The sequence below is a fragment of the Phodopus roborovskii genome, unplaced genomic scaffold (genome assembly GCF_943737965.1).
Source record: "Phodopus roborovskii unplaced genomic scaffold, PHOROB, whole genome shotgun sequence".
NCBI classification, from domain to species: Eukaryota; Metazoa; Chordata; class Mammalia; order Rodentia; family Cricetidae; genus Phodopus; species Phodopus roborovskii.
Window position 1 is genome coordinate 15,193,435 of NW_026126460.1, and position 21,854 is coordinate 15,215,288.

At 36.1% G+C, this 21,854-nt stretch overlaps 2 protein-coding genes across 2 annotated transcripts in view; both read right to left on the minus strand.

Moving 5' to 3' along the window:
- Positions 1 to 21,854, minus strand: part of Erbb4 (erb-b2 receptor tyrosine kinase 4) — a 1,004,487-nt gene that overhangs the window by 603,402 nt on the left and 379,231 nt on the right. The window lies entirely within an intron of this gene.
- LOC127226407 (probable ribosome biogenesis protein RLP24) lies at positions 6,140 to 6,821 on the minus strand. The gene has a single exon (XM_051190415.1). The coding sequence runs from the start codon at positions 6,787 to 6,789 to the stop codon at positions 6,298 to 6,300; it is 492 nt and encodes a 163-aa protein (XP_051046372.1). The 5' UTR covers positions 6,790 to 6,821; the 3' UTR covers positions 6,140 to 6,297.

Here is a 21,854-nt window from a genome sequence, read left to right on the forward strand (position 1 = left end):
AAAAATCACAACATTCTCATGTGTTTTGACTAGTATTATTGTTGCGTATGTCAATGATATGTCTGTCTTATCATCAAATCAAAAAAATAAAAATAAATAAAAATACTGATATACAAAGATAGAGGTGATTATTAAAGAGTCTTCCAAAGCCATGGCCCTAAAAATTCACTTTCCTGACTTTAGCAGGAACACGGCACTTTGGTTCCTGCTTAGATTGACTATAATGGATTCTGTAAACAATTACAACACTTGATGTATAAAGCCACACAGTACATTATGTTTCCATAGAAAGCTAAGAAGAAACACATGCAATTGAGTAGCTCTAACGTTCTGGGGTTTTTATAGTATGTTAGTCCTTACTTGCAGTAACAACAGACAACTTCATATCCCAATCTGCAACCATCCTTAGAGTTCTATATGTTGAATCAAGTATAACAAAGTATTATCTGTATGTACCTAGGGGAGAGTCCAGAGAATAATTATAAGTAAAGGAAGTGTGGCTTAAAGAGAAAAGTCAGGTGATTTTTCTTATTTATGAAGTTCTACCACTGAGTGGCATTTTTCTGGATGAACCACTTTAAGTCCTAGTTCTCATGCCCATGGGGAATGTTTAGAATCTAAAATTCTATCTTTAAAACTAGATGGCATACAAGCCAACGAAGTAGCTTAAGTAAAAATAGATAAATATTTATACACTTGTATTTGTCTAAATTCTCTCCTTTAACTATCTTGCATGTTTAATTTTTAAGACACAAGGTGAAAAATTCAAGGAGATTTTTATTTGCTTATTAAATGTGGCAATATTGTACAAATGATGTTAAAATGAAAGTAATAAATGAAGAATCTGAGCAAAGAAATTGGGAAATAAAGATGACTATAAAATAATATTTTATGAAGGCATTTGCATACTTTGGCTTAGTAAAATGGCATATGTAGGCATTTGAATACAGTGTTTTTATTAAAGACTATCATTATGGGAGGAAATAGCTGCAGTTTTTCAAAGTACTTTTGACTTTCTGAAAGAATAGCAATTTTCTCCAAAATGGGTTCCAATAGCCACGTTAGGAGCCTGCGTGTATCAACTTTTCTTGGCCATGATTTTAGAAATTTTACAAAGATTCTTGCATTTCTAAAGGAGAAGCAGCATTCCACATAGAGCTAATTACAAGGATATATATTGAAGTTACTTCTAAGAATTAACTGCATGCATGGGTGTATACAAAATGTGGAACTGTCACAAACCAGGCACTGGTTTGTACATCCTTCCTCTGATCATAACCTAACCATGTCAACTAACTTCAGTGGTGCTCATTTGTTACATGACGTTTTAATGTGAGGACTTTTTATGTTCAACAACAATATTTACAAACAAGTTATTTCCTCAGTTCTATAATTAAACATATAAGAAGTAACTTCATATCATTTTTTGTTGTCACTAATAAGAGTCATTAAAATAACACGCTGGCATCTAAAGGGAATATAAATGAAATATTATGAATAACAATTGATCAGACAAATGAATAAAAATAAAATCAGGCCAAACAATCATGGTCCAGTTTTCTGAAAGAATTTCAAGCCAAAAAAAGTAAAGGGATATAATATAATCAGCATACTTTGATTTTTATGAAAACTCTAATTCAATATTTAATGAAATATACCTTTCAAAATTAATTCAACTTGGCTTGAAGACAATGGTTTAGAAACTATTTAAAGAGCCAAAAAAAAAAAAAGGGTAAGAAATGCCCACAGATTTGTTTATTTAGTAAGGTTTATTTAGATCTTAAATTTCAGTACCATAATTACTATATGAAAAGTAGACCAAATAATTTAAAAAATTAAAAATTTTAAGTGTGCTGACATGGGATATACTACATACTCAGGACCAAGAAAATTGCCAAGAGAAGGTAAGATAGAATACATGAGAATTCAAAAGAAACTACCGATATGTAATGTCAACGTGAACCTAAAAGTAATTTGGAACAGCTAACAGGAGATTGTGATGCCATTAGTCACAAAAGAGAAAGCATGGTGTGCTGCACAACATGATTCTGAGCTGTATTCTAAAAGGCCCAGGGGTAAGAAGCTTGTTTTTACAGCAAGTGGAAACCATTACAGAAAACCACAACTGGTCATATTGCAGAGCTCAATGGGCAATGGGGGCCCCAGTAAAAGATACATCTACAAGTCAAGCCCTGCCTCTAAGGCTCTGGAAACATTGTAGAAGAGGGGAAGGAAAGATTTTAAAGTCAGAGAGCCAGGAAGCCTGCTATGCGATTGTGTCCTAAAAACAACACAGAAGCTGCACTCATGGTACCTCAATAATATGACTGCCTAAACAAGACTAGAACAAAGGCAATATCAATAGACAAACTAAGACAACAAGCAGAAATTCTGTGGGGTGCCTCTAGTCAAAGAGGCACAAGCCACTAATGGCTGCTGAGAGAGGAGGAACTAAACTCTCTCAGTGATGAGCCCTCTTCACTAGTTATATAGTACCAGGGGCCATCCCTGAAATCATACACATACAAGCAACACTAAATGGACTCAGAAGGTTATGTTTATATGTTTATACGTGTTAGTGTGTATGTGCATGTGTGTGTGTGTGTGTATCTTTGTATATATGCTTGTGTATGTATACATGTGTGTGTCCCTGTGTGTGTATGCGTGTGTATGTATTTTGTATGTATATATGTATGTATGTTTGTATTTGTATATGTGTACTTATATATGTGTATGTTTGCATGTGTGTGTATGCTTATATGTGTGTATGTTTGTGTGTGTGTGCGCGCGCGCACTTGTATGTGAGTGGGGGGTGGGTGTGCAAGAGATCATGAACTTGAATAAGAATAGGGAGGCATGGAAAGGATTATAAGGAGGGAACACGGGAAGATTTGGAAGGAAGAGACATGGGAGAAATTGTAGGGATAAAAAAGAAGAAAGTATGTGATATAATTAATTTTAATTATTGTAAATTAATTTAAAATGTTTGGATCTACTACAAAAATACTGTGCCACAAAAGTTGAACAAAATTTTATGATAAACTAGGTAAATACAATTCTATAAGTAATGATTAAGAAAACTGCCTTAAATTGTGGTGTATCAATGTTTATTCCTCCCTCAATATCATTAGATCTATATGCAGAAAGATGCAAGGTATTACAATTTAACATACACTCCAGTTTTCAATGCTGGACTCCACATATTTAAATGTAAATATTTATAAACTTCCTTATGCCTTTATGCCTTCAATTCGCCATCCTCTGTACATGAAACATTTTTCAGGAAATTTTTAACTATAACTTAGCTATTCTTTGATGATAAACAGTCAAAAGCCCCCTCATGGCTCTTGAACACGGTTGAAGTACATATTTGGAATATCACCTACATAAAAGGCAATATCAATGGTAAATCTTCTGTAAGTATCTTCTGGATTATCTACAGCACCGCCTCCCTTTTCATCACTACAAATAATGGAGCGTCGATTGTATTCACATATAAGGAGAGATAAATAGGAAGACAAATGACTCCCTTTAGAAGATTATTACTTAACTCTACTTTATCCCCATCTATCAGACAACTCGACAAATTAGAAAGAATATAGAGCACTGAAACAAGTGATAAAGGCAATAATGTTATCTACGTATAAGAATGAATTAAATGAGCTAACCCATGGAGTGCATATGACAGCCATAGGCAAGCTCTAACAAGCAACAACAAGCATGGAGTGAGAATTCTCAAAGGGAAGCAAAAACTTTCTATGAGACCAGTGTAGATTCCTTCTTGTTTAGAATCTCACATAAAGAAAATACAATAAAAAACCAATATTGTCTAAATTATTGTTAACATTACTGCAGAAATATTACTGAAGGGCTGATGAATACTGCTTGATTGCCCATCAGTAAAAGCTAATTTATTAGTGGAAACTACCAGGGATTTTAAAATTAGATCTATTTTTGAATATTGGCTCAGTCACTTATATAAAACATATGGGTGTGAGCTAGTTTCTTCATCTTACAAAATAGAAATGATATTCTAAATTATCTTACAAAAATATTAAAATAGAAGACAGGCACCCAGAGAAGGTTTTTAGAGAATCATAGATTTTTTTAAGTCCTAGTTCATTCAGAATATATTTTAATGTGTTTATGGTTTGAAAACTTCTTTTCAAATTATCATCTTTATTTCAGAGAGTGATGTTAGAAGAGACTTTGTAAAGGCCTACTTTTAACCACTGTTTACTCTTTTATTGATCATATGACTTTGTCAATATATCTATAATCAAAATACCAGCATTTGTCATTTGCAAAGCTACAGAAGTTTAGTGTATGTCAGTGAATTCCCAGCCATAGTGATGGATGCACAGTAAATAGAGAACATATATGCATCTTCCTTGATTGATCACTTATTTTATTACTATTCCAAACTACTGACTTTCCTTTGTTAATGCACATTCCCTTATACTTTATGTGTAGCATGTTGGGCTCAATGTGCAAACTAGATTTTTCATAGGTAATAATTCTTACCTACAACACATCTTCTACATTCCAACAATTCAAAAATGATTAGTAACATATTATATTTGACATATCTTATATTTCACTTAGTGCTGTTCACAAAATTGCCCACGATTTCTACACTTTTATGGTTTTTGTTTCTTGAAAAATCTATGATGAAATTGCACACACAAGCACGCACATACAAACATACATACATACATATCGAATACAAATGGGTGAAAATTTAAATATATTTTTGAGTATCAGAAAACAATCAGCATCTACCTGTTGTTTTGTGTGATCTCCTGACCTTATTATATAGCAACTTTTTAGTACCTAGAGTGTGATGGGAGATGTCATTCTGTAAATATGTTTCTCTTCTTGGTTGCTGAATAAAGCATTGTTTGGTCAATCAGGCAGGATGACAGGTGGAACTATGAGACAAGGAAGAGGCTGGGAAGTGTAGGCAGAGAAGAGGCACCATGTGAGACCAGGGAAGAGAGGGCACAAGTGAGGTGTCTCAGGTAAGATAAGACCACATGGAAATACAGAGATTAGGAGTTACAGGTTAATAATTAAGACAGATCTAGCCAATAAGAAGCCCAAGCCTCTGAGTGTTCATTTGGGGGGTGAAAAAGCTATGGGACCAGGCTGGTGGGAAAGAGTTATCATGACAAGAGCTTGACACCTGACTGAAGTAGAGTTATATTTTAAATACTATTATTAATAAGTATTGTATCTATTAATAGTTAATAAAATCATATGAATATAACATTAGTTTTTTTTTTCACTTTAGAAAAGGTTTTATTTATGTACAAATAAAAGGCAACATTCTGTCCATAAATTCTATTTTCCAAAACCGAAGAGTTTTTGGTTGGCTTTTTTGTTTTGTTTTGTTTTAAAGAAAATCAAAAAATGCTGGGTGTGATGGCACACACCTTTAATCCCAGCACTTGGGAGACAGAGGCAGGTGGATCTCTGTGAGTTCAAGGCAGCCTGGTCTACAGACTTCCAGGTCAGCTAGAGCTACTACATAATAGAGAGGCATTGCCTCAAACATCCAAAAAATAAAACCACATAAAAAAATTTAAAAGGCACCAAGATTCTTCTGCTTCTAGACCACTGCTGGGCTGGAAGGGGGTTGGGAGTGTTGTTGGGCCAGAAGACACAACTTGGAATTGAGCATTCTCCAAAGCAGTAATAAAGTACCATTCTGGCAAAATTTATTCACCCCCGCCCCACCCCCCAATATCCACAAGCTGCACATTAAAATGGTGAGGCAGGACAAACAGCCCAGCATGATTCAGCTACACTGTAGCGTCTTATGCAGCCAGTATTCGACTTCAAGGAAGGAGCTACTAAACAGACTAAACCAAAACAAAACAGACTGAGGTTGTCATGAGAACGGTTAGTTCTTTGATGTGACCTCTGCTTTAACAACTCTAATAAACAGACAATACTAGTACAAGGAAAATATCACACCATTACAAATTTCACACCAGCAAGACAGTGTGACAGAAATGTTGCCTGGTGCCATTAAGCAATGGCTCAACCATGTTATGCCCAGAGTTCATGCCTTCATCTACACACAAACTTTCGTGTTTTATGAGCATAACGCTGAGAAGCAACCACTGAGCTGAGATCTAACTCCCAGGATGGATGCTTTTACAGGCTGCAATGTAAGAGGGGAACATGTGCATCACCTTTGTCTGAAGGACATTATGTAACCAATCAATAGCTTAGGAACCAACAGTCTCCACTGGTTTCCAGTGTACACAAGGCTGGTTGCAGGCGACACCATTAAGAAGCATCCTCCATGTCCACATCCTCCTGTAACTGCTGTACCATTTTTTCCTCCAGCTGCTTTCCCTTGCCTGCAAGAGGAGCCTGGATAAGATGGATGTTCTGCTTGACTTCTTTGATGACCTGGACCTTCTGCAGCTCTTTGTTTTTCTTCAACCTGTTCATTATAAACTTAGCCTGGCGTTTCTGTTTGATTTCTTCAACTCTCTTCATTGCATCAATAGTTTTACTCCATAGTTCTCGCTGGTATTTCACAGGTTCATTTCTTCGTTTTTCAAATTCAAATGAGTTGTCCACCGTGAGCTCCTTGCCAGCTGCTTTCCGGAAGGCTTTAGTCCACCTGACCTTGCGTGGGTTCCTCTTCTTCTTAAAGTTTTTATGACACTTGGATTTGCAGAATCGGAACAACTTGCAATCGTTGCAGACGAACATCATGCCGTGGCCAGGGTAGATCGGCCCGGAACAGAAATAACACTTCTCGATCCTCATGTTTGACACCGCGTGGGACCCACCTCCCAGAAGCCGAGTTATGAGGAAATGACGCAAAACGTCCTATAACATTAGTTTTTAAACTTCAAATTAAACCTTGAAACTAAGAGCTGAAGTTTCATCAGGGATTTTATTTAATGCTATTTTAAAACAATATCATTTATTAACATATATTGAACAGTTAATATGTAGGAAATGTTAATTATGTCTTCCTGGTGAAGGTGTTTTTGTATGTAAGCAAGTTTTTATGCAGCTCATACAAGAAATTAATTTAAGGAATACTAACCCCTGTGAGAACACAGACTATTAGGATGCGTGCTCTGCCAGCAATATAGTAGCAAATTACTAGCTTCAAAGATACAGCCCTATATTTTAGGGACTGGAAGAAGCCCTAAGTGAGAGAAGCCCTTAGTGATTGTGTACTTTTGACATGGTTACAGCAATTCTAAGGATGTCAGAGGCCCAGCCTATGGAAGAGCAGCAAAACCCTCCCCTTTGGAGAGGATCACAGAGAAATGGCAAAACTTTCCTCTTGGTCCATGTCTTGATGCTGATAACATGTTCATGAATTGTCAACCATAGCTTTCCACAACTGGATGCTTAGTGCCTCAAAACAGCTCCCCTACGGAGATTACTGCCACCAAGTTTAGCTAAAGCTGTTTCCTTGGTCCAGCTCTGTACCATAAAACTTGCCTTCTTTTTTATCTGCATATAATAACAACTCCTTGTTGAGGTCTATACAAACCACCACGTCTCTCCTCAATTCTATATAATAAAGATGCTGAGCATCTCAAGTGCTGAAATGTCTCCAAAAGAACTCTAAGCTCCAAGTCAATTTGAAGTCAGCTAGCTTTTTTTTGTTGTTGTTTGGTTCTTTTATTTGCCTGCCCATCTGTCTGTCTTTTCTTTATTCCTAGTGTGGTGGTCTGAGTGTGAATAGCCTCTACAGACTCATATTTAAATGCTCAGACACCAGTTAGTGGAACTGTTTGTGAAGGATTACAAAAATGGCCTGGCTTTGTTGGAGGGGATGTGGTCTTGTTGGAGGAAGTATATCACTAGGAGTGGATTTAGAATTTTCTAACTCCCATGCCAAACACAATCTCTTCCTCTGCCTGCCTCACCTGTGGCTTAGGATGTAAGGTCTTGGTCCTTGCCCACTTGTCTTCTTCCATGTTTCCTGTCATGGTGATAATTGACAATTTGAAACTGTAAGCAGGACCTCCATTTAGTGCTTCCTTTCATAGAAGTTGCCATGGACATGTTATCTCTTCTCAGCCATAACTAAGCACCACACCACTGCAGTCAGGGTCGTCTCAGGAAGCCATGCCTGGGTACAGCCCAATGCAACATTATTTTTTATAAAAGGACATGAACAGGATCTGTTAGATTCTTACTGAATCTCACCAGAGCTGCACTTGGTTAGTGCCTCTTCCCCCACATCTGATCCAGTATATTAAGACATTCCATCAAGCTGTTCCTTATAGGACAGGACCCAGGCTCAAACAAATTCATGCACTTAAATTACTTGTGGGAGAGAAGCTAAACGAAATGATTCAGTCTTTTTTTCTAGAATTTTAACAGAAAGATATGAACACACAAATGATTGTCATTCATGTTTTCTATTACTTGGTAGATGGCAGTATGCTAAGATGCAAATTGAGAAAGATAATAATGAAACAAGTCTATAGGGAGGAATAGAAGTGAGAGGAAATCCATATTCACATAGTCTTCGTATTTCTGACTTAATGTTTCTTTAAGCTTTTGTCACACATATGCACGTAGAATAACTTGCCCTTGACTAGAATGAATTATTTCATGAAACTACCAAAATTCCCTCTCTGTTCTACCTAGTTTAGTTCTAACTACATAATTTTTATGTATAACATAACCAAGGGTAGGGATGCCTATATTTATTGCCTAGTATCAGATGACAGTAAGTGGGTGGAGAAAAACCAAAAATAAGAGTTATTTGAGGACATTATCAGGAACTTAATCTTAGAGAATTTCTAATAAAGCTCCTTCACTTTCTATCAAGTCATGTAGAGGGAGAGGGTTAAGTTCAAAGCACTAAAGGAATGATATCTTCTCTCCCAAACCAGAGAATTTTGAAGATAAAAATAAGATTGCAGGCAGACCCATCTAATGAGATTCTTAAACTTTGTGCACAGTATCTACACTGCTCCTATCACAGAACTGCTGGGCTCAAGGAGGCACAAGAGTGTTTATATTCTATTCATCTCCCTAGGTAGGTTTCCACTGGTCACAAAAAAATCAGTTAGAGACACATCTCTCTCTTTAACACTTGTCTCAGGATAGTTAAGGTCACATATCTTTTAGGAATGCTAGGTGCTCTCATGCAGTTTATACAGAAATGGTGTCTTAAGATAACCCTTTGTTAATTGTTGGGGCTGTAAACTAAACAGAACGAATTTATATTTCAGGCTATTAGTTATGATAGCCACACTATACATACACCTCTATGAGACATTACTCACTAAATAAGCTCTTAGTATATGCTCTATGTGGCTCACAAATACAACAAGATTTCCTCAAACAAAACCAAATAAACTAGAAACACAAGTGACTTACTCTGACATAAGTAGGCCATGCAAATAAATGTATACAAACCTATGAATACCTCTTATGATAAAGGCACACATCCCTAATGACAATTCTTTCTGTTTTTTCAAGACAGGGTTTCTCTGTATTGCTTTGGAGCCCTAATGGCATTTTGTAGTTGTAATTCTTCTATTGGGGTTTGTTGCCATACCACATCATCATGGCTCCTGGCATGTAGTAAGTGTTTAACAAATGTGTTGTGAATTAATAAAATCTATTAACAGTCCTCACTCTGCTGGGTTTCTCTGTGACTTTTCCAGCAGCTCAGCACTCCTTACAGTCCACACAGCTTGAGAGGTGAAAATTTGCCCTCTCACAAAGAGTTCCAAATGGGGGGCCTGGAGACTAGCTTCTTATTCTTAGATCCAAGTATGTGCATTAGTTTTCCACCTCTATCCAAATGCTTGCTGATTTTAAATATGCTTCTATACATTATTTAGAACCACATTTTTACAGAAATCTACATTATTAGAAAAAAAAAGAATCATATATACATTCGTACTGTCCAGAGACAGTCTCCTACTCATGACCTTGAACAATTTGTTTAATTTCTGGAAATTTTAGTTTTCCCTCATGTATAACAGAACCAGTAATATCACTTCATAGAACTACTATGAGGAACACTTGGATTGATGTGGTTAAAGAACTTGTGTACCTGCTTGACACTCAGCTGTCAAAATCTTGTTTGGAACAATTGTTTTACTACTCTCATCTCTGAGGCATGAATGATTGGATATCTCTATGGCTATATGTAGATTGATTTTTTAAAAAATGCCATGAAGCAACGTAACCCCTGTTAAAGTATGTGAAGGCGAAATAAGTAACAACATCAAAGTGTTATTAATTAATTTAATGGGTGGTAGCTTTCTGTTCTAAGCAACTTACAGTAGACAATTATTGACTTTGTAAATCACGTGAAAGGAGTCCTGGGTTGACTATGCTTTTCCTCAAGATGAAACATCATCATAAAATCATCACTTTAAAGAGGTGACCATGTCAAGGGTTCTCACCAGCACACATATCCATCATGTGATGGAGAAGAGATATGCATATACTTCTAACTTGAAAGAGCCACAGAGTCAAGAAATGTTGGGAATGGATTGAAACCCTGGCTGGTAGGCCTTGTGTGAGAGTTGAGAGTAGTAGGTCCAGTGACCTCCCTCTCCATAGTTGTACAGTTTGGCAGCAAGAAAACACTATTTTCTGTAAATATCATGGCAACTATGAGGAAAGTTTGAATTAAACAAATAAAAGGTACATACCTCATGGGAACTATATAATATTTACCTCAAATACCTTGAGATCTCAATTAGATTGGTTTTGAAATAGTCCCTTCTAGGCCTTTCTTTTAAGTAAGTGTTTATTAATAAAAGCATGCTGGACTTGATTGTTAACTTGATAAATTGAGAAACACCTAGGTGATTGGCAGTCACATATTTAGATGTTATTTGAAGGCACTTTGAGGTCTCTGATATACTGAGAGATTCAATATTGTAATATTCTATTGGGATGTGGAGCTAATGTAGGAGAACATGATAGAGGTGTGCCCTTAGGTGCTGCATCTTGCCCTAAATCGGTTTCCTGATGCTATGTTGTGAACTTATTTCCTCCATATATTCCCCGCCAGGCTGCAATGAAATATCTGAAACTGGGAGCAAAATAAACTGTCTCTCATACAGTCTGTTAACATTTTATCATAGTAGCAAGAACATTAACCCACTAAGGATATTTTCCACTATGTTCTTTAGGACAGAATGCAGAAGATAATAATCAGCAACAAATTTAAAGGGAAAAACTATTCTAGCCCTGTTTTCTTTTAATGTATATTTTTTTACCCACTCTATGCAAATCTCTAATTCACTTGTATAAGAGTTAAAATTATTTTCAAATAACTTAAAATCAGTTTCCAGCTTAATAGATTAGTACTGTGCATCCTAAATACTACTTGAATGGTTCTATAAACATATAAAACAATACTAAAATACAACTGTTGCTATTATATATCCCATAAAGAATAATGAGAAAATAACTTAGAATTTGCAGAGCAAGTAATAATGTCTAAGTACTAGAAAACTTATTGTGGCAGAGTAAAAAGGAAATTTTTCCTGGATTAGTTCAGAGGAAGGCAGGTTCTGTAATATGCAAAAACAAATTTGGGCTTTTTGTTTGTTGGTTGGTTTTTGTTTTTGTTTTTGATTTTGTTTTTTTGCTTCTAATACATTTCAGATTATGTTCAATAACAGAGCAGAATTTTGTGAGCTCCTGAGAGAGCTGAACAGTGCTGTACTTTTCCTTGTCTGCAGGTGAGCAGCTATGTAACCTTTCTACGGAGTTCTTCAGGAGCACATCATTGCCACCAAACCTGCTTCTTTAGCTGGGAGATATGCTGGTTTGTGGACCTGTCCTTAAGTTCTTCCCCATCATCCTCCCAACCTCTAACAATCAAAAAGTCCATCTTATTTCACTTTCAAATGATACCGTCTCTTAAAATGACTATTGCATTCTTTCTCTATACGCTACAAATAACCCAAGCCTAAATGAATAACAAATGACCAGATAAAGCAACTAATATTATAGACCACATGGTGAGACAACAGGCTCTATTTCCATGATATGGTGTGTGGGCATTGGATAACAAAATTGAAGGATTCTTTTACTGTATTTTTTATGAATGAGTCTATGTTGGTACTTAAGTATTTTAAAGTTCAAATTTAGATTTAGGTTTTCCTTTAATAAGGTTCTCATGAAACAATGTTTTGCCTATTTCATCTTTTTAAACAATTTTACCTTTGTTCAGTAAACAAATTATGTAATGCAGAATATAAAGCTGCAAGATATGCAATAATTCAAGACCCTCTTTTGCATCTCCAGGATTTTGTTTATTTTTCTAACTTATTGTTAATATCGTCCACAGCAATAGATATGTAATAAGAAAACAGCAAATGTAGTTGAGACCAGAGCCATGGGGTATGAAGTTTCCTGGACAATTTCATAAACATGTTTCTATTTGAGATGACTTTTTGATACTTACAGAAATTCACTCATCTTAGACATGACCATCACTCCCCAAGTACTGAATGAATTCTTTACCCACCCGGCCCCCCCCCCCGGGGGGGGCGGGCGCCCCCCCCCCCCCCGGCCCCACTACCCTGCCTGTGAATCTCATGGAAATAGAAATGATTATCTTTTCTAAGTATTAATTCAATTATTTTCCTTTCTTGCCACAATTAACATAATATTTTCTGACTTCCTTTTTATAAAGCCCAGCCTGAATGAACTCAGACATGGATAAGCTCCTGAAATACTTCCCTGGCGATTACAAAGACCCTGATTATATCCTCAGCACCCACATAAAAATGCTAGGTATGGTGGCAGAAACGTTAATTACAGCAGTGGGAAAGCTGAGGCAAGCAGATTTCTGATGCCCCATGAGTAGCCAAATAAGCACAATTTGTCTATTCCTGACCAATTAATGAAAGTAGCATGTCAGATGAGGTGGACATCATTCCTAAGAACGACATCTGGGGTTTTCTTCTGGATTTCACAGACGTACTCACCAAGGTATACACACATACAGGAACGTGCAGAGAAGTACAGACAAACACACATGTATTTTATCCATGACATTCCAACTGAGGAGTACATATAATCTTCCAGCAGCCTATCCTTGACTCTCTCTGTCTACCTATGTAGGCCATTAAGCTTCTATTACTTTATTTCTTTACATGCAATTCTGACTCTGAGCATTTTCCTAGAGATGGGGCAGGGGCTCAGTCAGTAAGAGCATTTGGTGCTAAGCAGGAGGACATAAGTTTTTAGCACCAGCACTCAAATAAGATTTAGAGTGCCACACACACCTATAATAGCTTGGAGTATGGATGGGTCTTGACCAGAGGACAGCTGAGGCAAACTCCAGGTTGAATGAAAGATTCTATCTCTACAGGATTATGTATAGCCTGGTAGCATAGAGTAGCTCATATCCCCTCTCCTTCTTCTTCACACCCATGAGCATACATACACATATCTTACTAATTGCTTGGTTGATATTGTTCATTCTGATCCTTCCAATTTCTTCTGAAATCTGAGCTTCTTGTGAGTAAACATACTGTCCCTTATGGACAGTGGTTTAATGATATACCCTATCCATACAAATGTTTAAGTAGTCCCCCTTGCATGAATTACTTCAAATAAAATCTTATTCATGTATTATAGGCATCTGGAATTAATCTAGTATTAAAACTGTAGTATTTATGAAATACTAAAAAAAATTTAGCAGAATTCTTGATACCAGGTTAGTTCATTTCAGTAGTAACTCTGTAAAGTATTACCTGATACATCTCTTAGTCAGATTCCAGTAGGAGTGTGTGATCATTTGTAGAGTCCTGGCTTGTTAAATAACCTAATTAAAACATTTGATTTAGTTAGATGTTTACGAGAACTAACCACTTAAAGAGAGAAGGATTCAGAATCAACAAATGCTCTAATAAGTCCTCTAAGGGCCATTGCCATGATAATTCTGTTAAATTTTAAGTTTGTATGCCTTTTGTCTAAACTCTAATCAGAAGGGTCAACATGCACTATCAACATTATTGATTCAAGATCTTAAAGATAAATTTCAAAATTTGCTTTTCAAATCCTGAATACATTTAATTAAAATTGAGGATTCTGAAATAACAATAAATATGGTACACTTTGGAGAAAGAAACCCAGTGAACTAACCAAGTTTTGGGTTGGAAAATTAGTTAATTTTTATCATCCTTGTTACACTGTCTCTATACTCCAGTTTTGAAATATGGTGTTAAGACGTTTTTGTTACATCCATATTAAAGAGGAGGTACCTCTTATAAACTAATGCCTGGTGAATGTTTTAATTGCTCTGAAATATCTTTTTTTTTTTTTTTTGGACAGTAGATTGCTTAGAGAAAATTCATAAAAGTTCTGCCTATCAAACTTCTACTAGAACTTTTCTATTAAAAGTCTGCTGCCTTTAGAAAAGTGTGCTTGCTAGGCAACCAGTCTTGGTCCAATGTTTGAGCTCTCTTGGCAGCTGCCAGCACTTTGGGACGCTGCACACAAATGAATGAAGCCATTAGATCCTCATCAGTCTGGAAAACAGTCAGTCAATCCAGAAGCCACATGCCTTTATTTATGTCTCTGCAAATATACCCTATGTACTCTGCTGTAATGATAAAACCTTCAAGCAACATAAATAAAATGCAATCCAATATACAAGAAAAATTCTATTCATAAGGCTATTACTTGTAATCATGGCTATTACATTAACTATTCAATCCTTTATATTTCTTGAAATCTCTTTGATGCATGGCAATTTTAATAATATTCCCAAGACAGAAGCTTCTTCTGAAAAATTCCTCCAAAGATATCTAGTGGTAAAGAGCCCCTGAGAACTCCCTGTAACTTCAGTGACAGACAACTCAAGGTGGCCTAGATGTAGAAGCATCTCACTGTGAGGTTTGCTAAAACTACCTGTAAACTAACTCTCTTCATGGACTACCAAACTCAGGAGCTCAAAGCACAGTACTACACATTCTTTATAATTACATAATTCTTGAAACATATAAGACCAAAACACTAATGCACTGGTCACACCTGAAGAGGTTGGTTTGGACCAGCCCCAGATTTTACATGTGCCCCATTGAATACAATGCAATTCATAGCACCTCATCTAATAAAGGAGTAATAATGGTTTCCAATAAGGAAAAATGATCTTGGGTCTTGTGTTCCCTCTATTTATTCTCTTCATAATACATGGAGATTTATTTCGGTGATTAAAAATTGGCTAATGGGCATCAGATACACCAGTTCTTTTCTGAAAACTACCTTAAATTAATACCATGTCTATCTTATAATGACCTGGTTATTCCCATACTAGTATGACTACTTAAGTTAAAGTCTACTAGGCAGGACTAGAATGATAGCCAGTTTGGTAAAGTGCTTTCTAGTCAAACATGAGGACCTCAGTTTGATTCTCAGTAGCCACATTAAAGAGCCTGGCAAGTACTTAGTGTCCATAATCCCAGCACTGAGGAGAGGTACAGAAGGATCCCTGATGCTTGTTGCACATCTGGTTTATTCTAAAAAAACTAAGGTAGAGAGTAACTGAGGAGGAACCACAAATTACACATTCTATGTTGTGGGCACATACACACAGACACACATACTCATACCACTCACACTACTCAGCATGCAACAAGATTTCATAATGCTTATAGAGTTTATTTTAGTATCTAAAATGAAGTACACCAGAACATACAAAGTAGATGTGTTTCCTATGAGATGAAAAGGGGAGAAGTCATAAAGATACAATAGATAGTGAAGAGTCATGTTAAGACCAATGTAAGTGGTCAACACAAATATCTTTACAAAATTCAATCACAAAATCATTCATCACCACTCTTGATAATCTTAGGTTATCTTACCATTAACTTAAGAGTCATGCTTGCTTTCTGTTGCTGTGCAAAAGCATAGACTCAAACTAACTTGGAAGGGAAAAAAAGAAGGTTTATTTTTGGTTTACAGTTTCTTGACACAATCCATCACTAACTGAAGTTAAGGCAGGAATTCAAGTGGGAACTACAAGAAGAAACTGAAGTAGATAGAGAACATGGAAGGACACTTCATCTCTGGCGTGTTTGTCAGAGATCTCAAATATCTTTCTTCTACAGTCCAGACCACCTGCTTAGGGTAGGATCACCCACAGTGAGCTAGGCATTCCACATCAATCACCAGTCAAAATAAAGATAATATTCAACATACACACTCACATGACAATCTAATGGAGGTAATTCCTCAGTTGAGATTCTCTCCTCTTAACTATGTCTAGATTTGTATTAAGTTCAGAAAAGTTACCAATAATTAATTATTCAGTAATATTGTACCTGGAGGAGGACGAACTAACATAAAATCTTGTACCTTGACCCTTTTCTAGCAGCACTGGCTCCCATATAATTTGTATGTCTCCTGTAAATTGAGATAGTGTTCAAAGTTCAGAACAATGGGACTAGCTGAAGGAGACCAACATTTTTCAAATCTAGGGGCTCAAATATTGTTTACAATTCCAAAAGCAGTAGTTAATATTTTTTAAAAACACACAGAGGAAAATATAGACTAAAACAAACTCATAAAATATATTGATAGTTCTTAGGTTTAAAAGGGGTGAAAAGGTAGGGAAGATTCAAAACATTTGTTTGAAATGTCAATGTAACTGTAACATGGGACAGTAAGACCAGTCACATCAAATCAAAATCCTATTTATATGTCAGATATTACAGTGTTGTGTTAGTTGCCGGTCCTGTTCATTGCTTACAAATAAAAAGATTAGGAGTTTACAAATGAATTACTTTCTGCTTCCTGCACATTAGATTTATTCACCAAAGCATATAGGACCAAATATTGAAGAGATTAGGGATATTTATTTTTCTTATCATGGAATTTCTCCCTTCATAAGCAGGAAGACTCAATGCTTAGGGAAGCCATACAGTTTCTGAGAGCAGAATTTCAAAATGTACTTCCCTATACAAGCAGAGCAATATGGTCATTTTTATCCATAGATTTTTCTCACCTAACATCTCCTGACCATGGTTACAAGTCTCTCTACTCTTGCCAGTTCTTTCTCACCTACCCTCTCATTTGAAACTACTTCCTTTGTGGCTCTTATTAGAAAACAAACGGACATCTACGTGATAATAATGAAGTAAAATATAATATAATTGGTGATCTGCTTTACATACCATGGTCTATTGCTGACTCACTAGGCTATATTTGGTGAATAAAGCTTCCCCCAAATTGTAAGGCTTTAGAAAACAATAAGTTTACTTATGAGATAAAGGGAAACTACAATGAGACAGGTTCTATGGAGTCAGCATTTTTTCTCATCTTTAGTTTGTTCATTTAGCAAATATGGACCCAGGTGGCATTTCCTCATAAAATTCCTACATAGTTCATTCTAGAAAGTAGGGGCAGAATTTCCAAATAGAATCTCTCACAGGGCAAACCCCAGTGAAACAATGTCCTTCAGAAGAACTTATATAAGGATAAAAACGTGACAATATAGATTCTTCTTATCAAGTACTTACAACCACTCTATATGCTCTTAAATATATTTGGTCATTTAAACTTAATGGAAGCCCTATGAGGTAGATATTATTACTGGCTGTTTTTAATAGAAGAAAATAATGTGATGATTACTTTTCACCATGCATGTGGGAAAAAGAAGTAAGAATAGAACCAGGAGTGCCCACTATGACTCTAACCAAATCCAAAGAACCATCTACTGCAAAATCACTGTTTTGAAACAAGTGCATCTCATGTGTGTGTGTTGGGGGCATGTCTCTGTGAGTCTGTCTGTCTGTGTATTAGAGTAACACAACAAAAATTAAGTGTGAATACCATGTAGCTACTTGACCTGCTTTGAGTCTTGGCTTGATCACTCATGAACTGAGATGTCAGTCAAGGCATGAGTCTTGGTTATACTATGATCCTTTCATATATTAAGTGGAGAATCACCCACCTAATCATATCACTGGACTGCTTTTATATGATAAATGATCTGTTATTAGTAAATATTGTGGGGCACTAATTACCTAATAGATAAGGCAAAAAACACTTATCTCCCCAAAAATAAACTATGGAATTTACCACACTGTTATATATCACGGTCCAGTTACAAATTGTTAATTGAAAAATGCAATTTGTTAGTCGTTAAGTAAAGCTCTCTCCAAAGGAAAATATGGCTATGCACAAAGTCCAAGTGTTAACTTTAAATTCTTAAATGAAGCACTGTTGACTGTTTCCACTTCATTTAAACAAACCGGAAAATAGGACCAAAAGCTTATATAGAATTCTACCACTTAAGAATAGCTCCTGTGAATTTCTTGTATGTGTGCTAGGTAAACTCCAGAGGCAATGTTCATAGGAAACAGGGACCACCTTTCTCCTATGGATTCTGTGTCCCAACTGCCCCACTCACCATGATTTTGCCTTTCAGAAATCAGTCTGAGAATAGAAATGAGCAGGATTTCCAGAGATCTAATTTGAGGTATTTCTTGAGGTACTGAAAACAATTGACATTTGGTTTTGTGTTTCTATGCACCAGAGGCAAGCAGCTTTCAAAACAACTCTTGTGCCTATTCCCTCACTTATTACACTGATTTTATTAAACTTCTTCCTGGCAGATTTGCTAGACGCCAAGCTCTCTCCTGGGATCCATTTCTAAGGAATTCATAATGGAGGTGATAATTTCTGATGGGCAAGTATCAGAAAATTCTAGGATTTGAAAATATTCCCCAAAGATGGCATGGTGCCCCAGAGAAAGCATACAAGTTGTAGAGTTGATTTGGAATTAAGGATGAAGGAAGTACAAAACCAACAGAATATTAATTGTTTTGTGATAGAAATCAAAGAAAAGAGAATAAAGTCTGGGACTCAACTACTAATGCACTAGTTTTAATTGGAATCAGGGAAGTTCTCAAAGTATAGAGCATTTCTCAATAAGCTTTGTCAAAGTATGTGAACTTTAGATAAAATGGCATAATCTCATGAGACCAAATAAATTTCCACACATCATAACATTTTGACAAATTTCAAACATGCAGGAAAAAAAAGAAGAATCAAACAACAAAAATTCAGTATTTGAAAAAAAAACAATCAATTTCCAAAAGGAAGTGAGTGGAGTGATCCTTTACAGAAAAGAGTTCAGGTTTGGGCATGTACTAAAATCTAAGGCTCCATGACATCAGTAACAGAATGATACAAAAGAGAAATTGGAGGAGGAAATGTTTAGAAACCCTTGAGTAATAGGCTTAGTAGTCTGTAAGCAGGGCAGCTTTCATACAAGACAAGTCATAAACTAAAAGTTTATACTAAAAAAAAAATGTGTCACAGCTACAAGATACCCTAAAAGAATTTGGAGAGGATATGAAGTAACATATCTCATATGTCAGTTAATACTGAGCACATATGTCTCATCTCAGGGGTGGAAACCAAGTTCAAAGGATCATTTTGTTCTTCAAAGCCAAGTAGTGAAAGTGGTGTCTGGCAGATCTCAGATTTCCTGAGGTTCAGTTTAGAAGAATGAGTAAGTCCCTCTAGTCACTGACCACTTCACATTGTATTGTTAAGTTGTAGGATCTACATTTAGCATCTTACAAAATAAGTTTCTGGTGTGAAAAATAAACCAAAATAATAATAATAATAATAATAATAATAATAATAATAATAATAATAACAATAATAAAGTAACATAGGATAAAGAAATTTGGATGATTAGAGATACAGACAAGGAACACACCCTAAGAGTCCATTCAGTTGGGATCTTAAATACCAGAACCCGATTCCTTTGCCTAACTCCCCTAACTCCCTTTCACATTGATCTGACTTTCTCTTCCCATGAATAGTGTATATACTTGCTATATTTGATTGTGGAATGCCCCTCAAATGACCAGATGTTGAAGGCTTAGTTCCTTCCCATTTTGCTGTTATGCAATCTTTAGAAGTTACAGACTGATATAAAGAAGTGGTGTCATTGTGGGCATGCCTATTATAAGAATAAGGTAACCCTTCCTGATCCCATTTCTTTGTCAGTCATTAAAGATGAACAAGCCTTCACTACAGTTTTACTGCAGGTCCAAAGCATCAGGGCCAAGTGAACACACATTTCAACTAATAGTCAAAATGAGTCTTTATTCTCTATACCTCTGTCTCAGGTATCACAATATTTACTCCTTTTCTCCCTATAGAGAACATATTGGATGAGACAGACACTAGGGCAAAAAGAAATGGATACAGGATTTAGGGAAGAAAACCATTTCTGGAAAATAATACTTGGTTAACAATGGAGCTAATTTGAATAAAGACTTGGATCCCTAGCTGATTACTGATGAATAGAGTGATGAAGGAAAGTGGCTACCCAAATTGTAAAGGTACTCAGCTATTCAACAAAATAGTTTATACAGGTTTGAATTACCCAGAGAGTATATGCTCCATAATACTAGCAAACAAATGTGTAATAAAATGCACTGGCACGATTTAAATGGTGATTCGCAAAAAGAAAAATGGTTGCTAAGGAAAGTATTTAAGAAGGGAGAGATCAGAACAGTGGACCAAAAATACAAATCAGAGAAGGAAGATCAGCCAAGCCAAGTGTCCCAGTAAACAATGATTGGAAAATGTCCATAGGTGCATCACAAAATTTCACTAGCAAGTTTTGAATTCATCTTCTCAGGGTTAATAGAATTAATGCTGTCAGGGGCAGTAAGTGTTTATGAGCTGAAGACAATGTACAGCACACTCCAGAGGCTGCTCACAGTAAATGGGAAGAACTAAGAGATAGATTTTTGCTGGAAATGGAGATGGAGTGAGGGACGTGCTGATTTGTTTAGTAGAATTGTGAACATATTTAAACACTTTCTAGCAACAGACATTGGAGAGACATTATGATGGCCAGGAGAGTCACACACAGGCTAGAGCACAGGAAGAGCTGGCACCAGTACCTCCAGGCTTAGCTCCGGCAGGCATAGACCTTGAAACCAGGGCTCCTCTCTCCATGCGTCCATTTTAAACTACTTAACTCGTTTATATTCTATGTCCTGCAGAGGATGCTTACCACCCTAAAGCTGTGTAAATTTGAAGCACACAAAGTTTCAGGTAAATTTTCCTTACAACTTCCAGTCCATGAGAAGATTCTTGGTATAGACAATTTGATGGGGTGGCAGTGGGCTTCCACAGAACACTTCTGCCTCATGGCCCTTAGTTCTTTAAGGGGCTCCAGCAGGAAATACAGCCTACACTTCAGGCTGTCCATGCATCTGTGATTATTTTGAAGAAAATAAAACTTCACTTTGACAGCAGCAAGTTGTTTTATAGGAATTTTGAAATGAATGGCTGGTTTTTAGTGACATATCTAGCCCCTGGGGTTGATATAAAAATGGTTTTATTTTCTTTTCCAGTATCTTTGGGATATAATATGATACTTACCTCTGATGTGAAGAGAAAATACATTTAAAGGTTATTCAAAAGAATATCCACAATGTGAGTAATTAAAAAAGCAAATCTTGCCTTCAATCGAATAACTTTCTCTGTAATTTGCATATCTTACAAATGATTTGAGTGCATGAGAAATGACTACTCCTTGCCTCACCCAGCAATGGTGAAGAACTAACAATATCTAGGGACAGATTATAAAACAGATCCCTAAAACTGCACTGATCATGAACCCATCTATGCAAACTTAAACCTTTGAACACTTCATATTACAATTGTATTGTTCAAGTCAACTCTTAACTATGTAGTTTCTCTTCACCTACAGAAAACATTTCGTAATTTAAAATAGTGAATAGAAATTTGTCATTTATTAATAAGACAACATATAATAATAAACTTTAAAGTTATAGCTGAGGAATAGCTCAGTTCTGAAAGTGCATACC

Bases quoted from the DNA above. Each gene is read 5' to 3' on its own strand.
- LOC127226407 (XM_051190415.1), bottom strand. From the start codon at position 6,789: ATGAGGATCGAGAAGTGTTATTTCTGTTCCGGGCCGATCTACCCTGGC.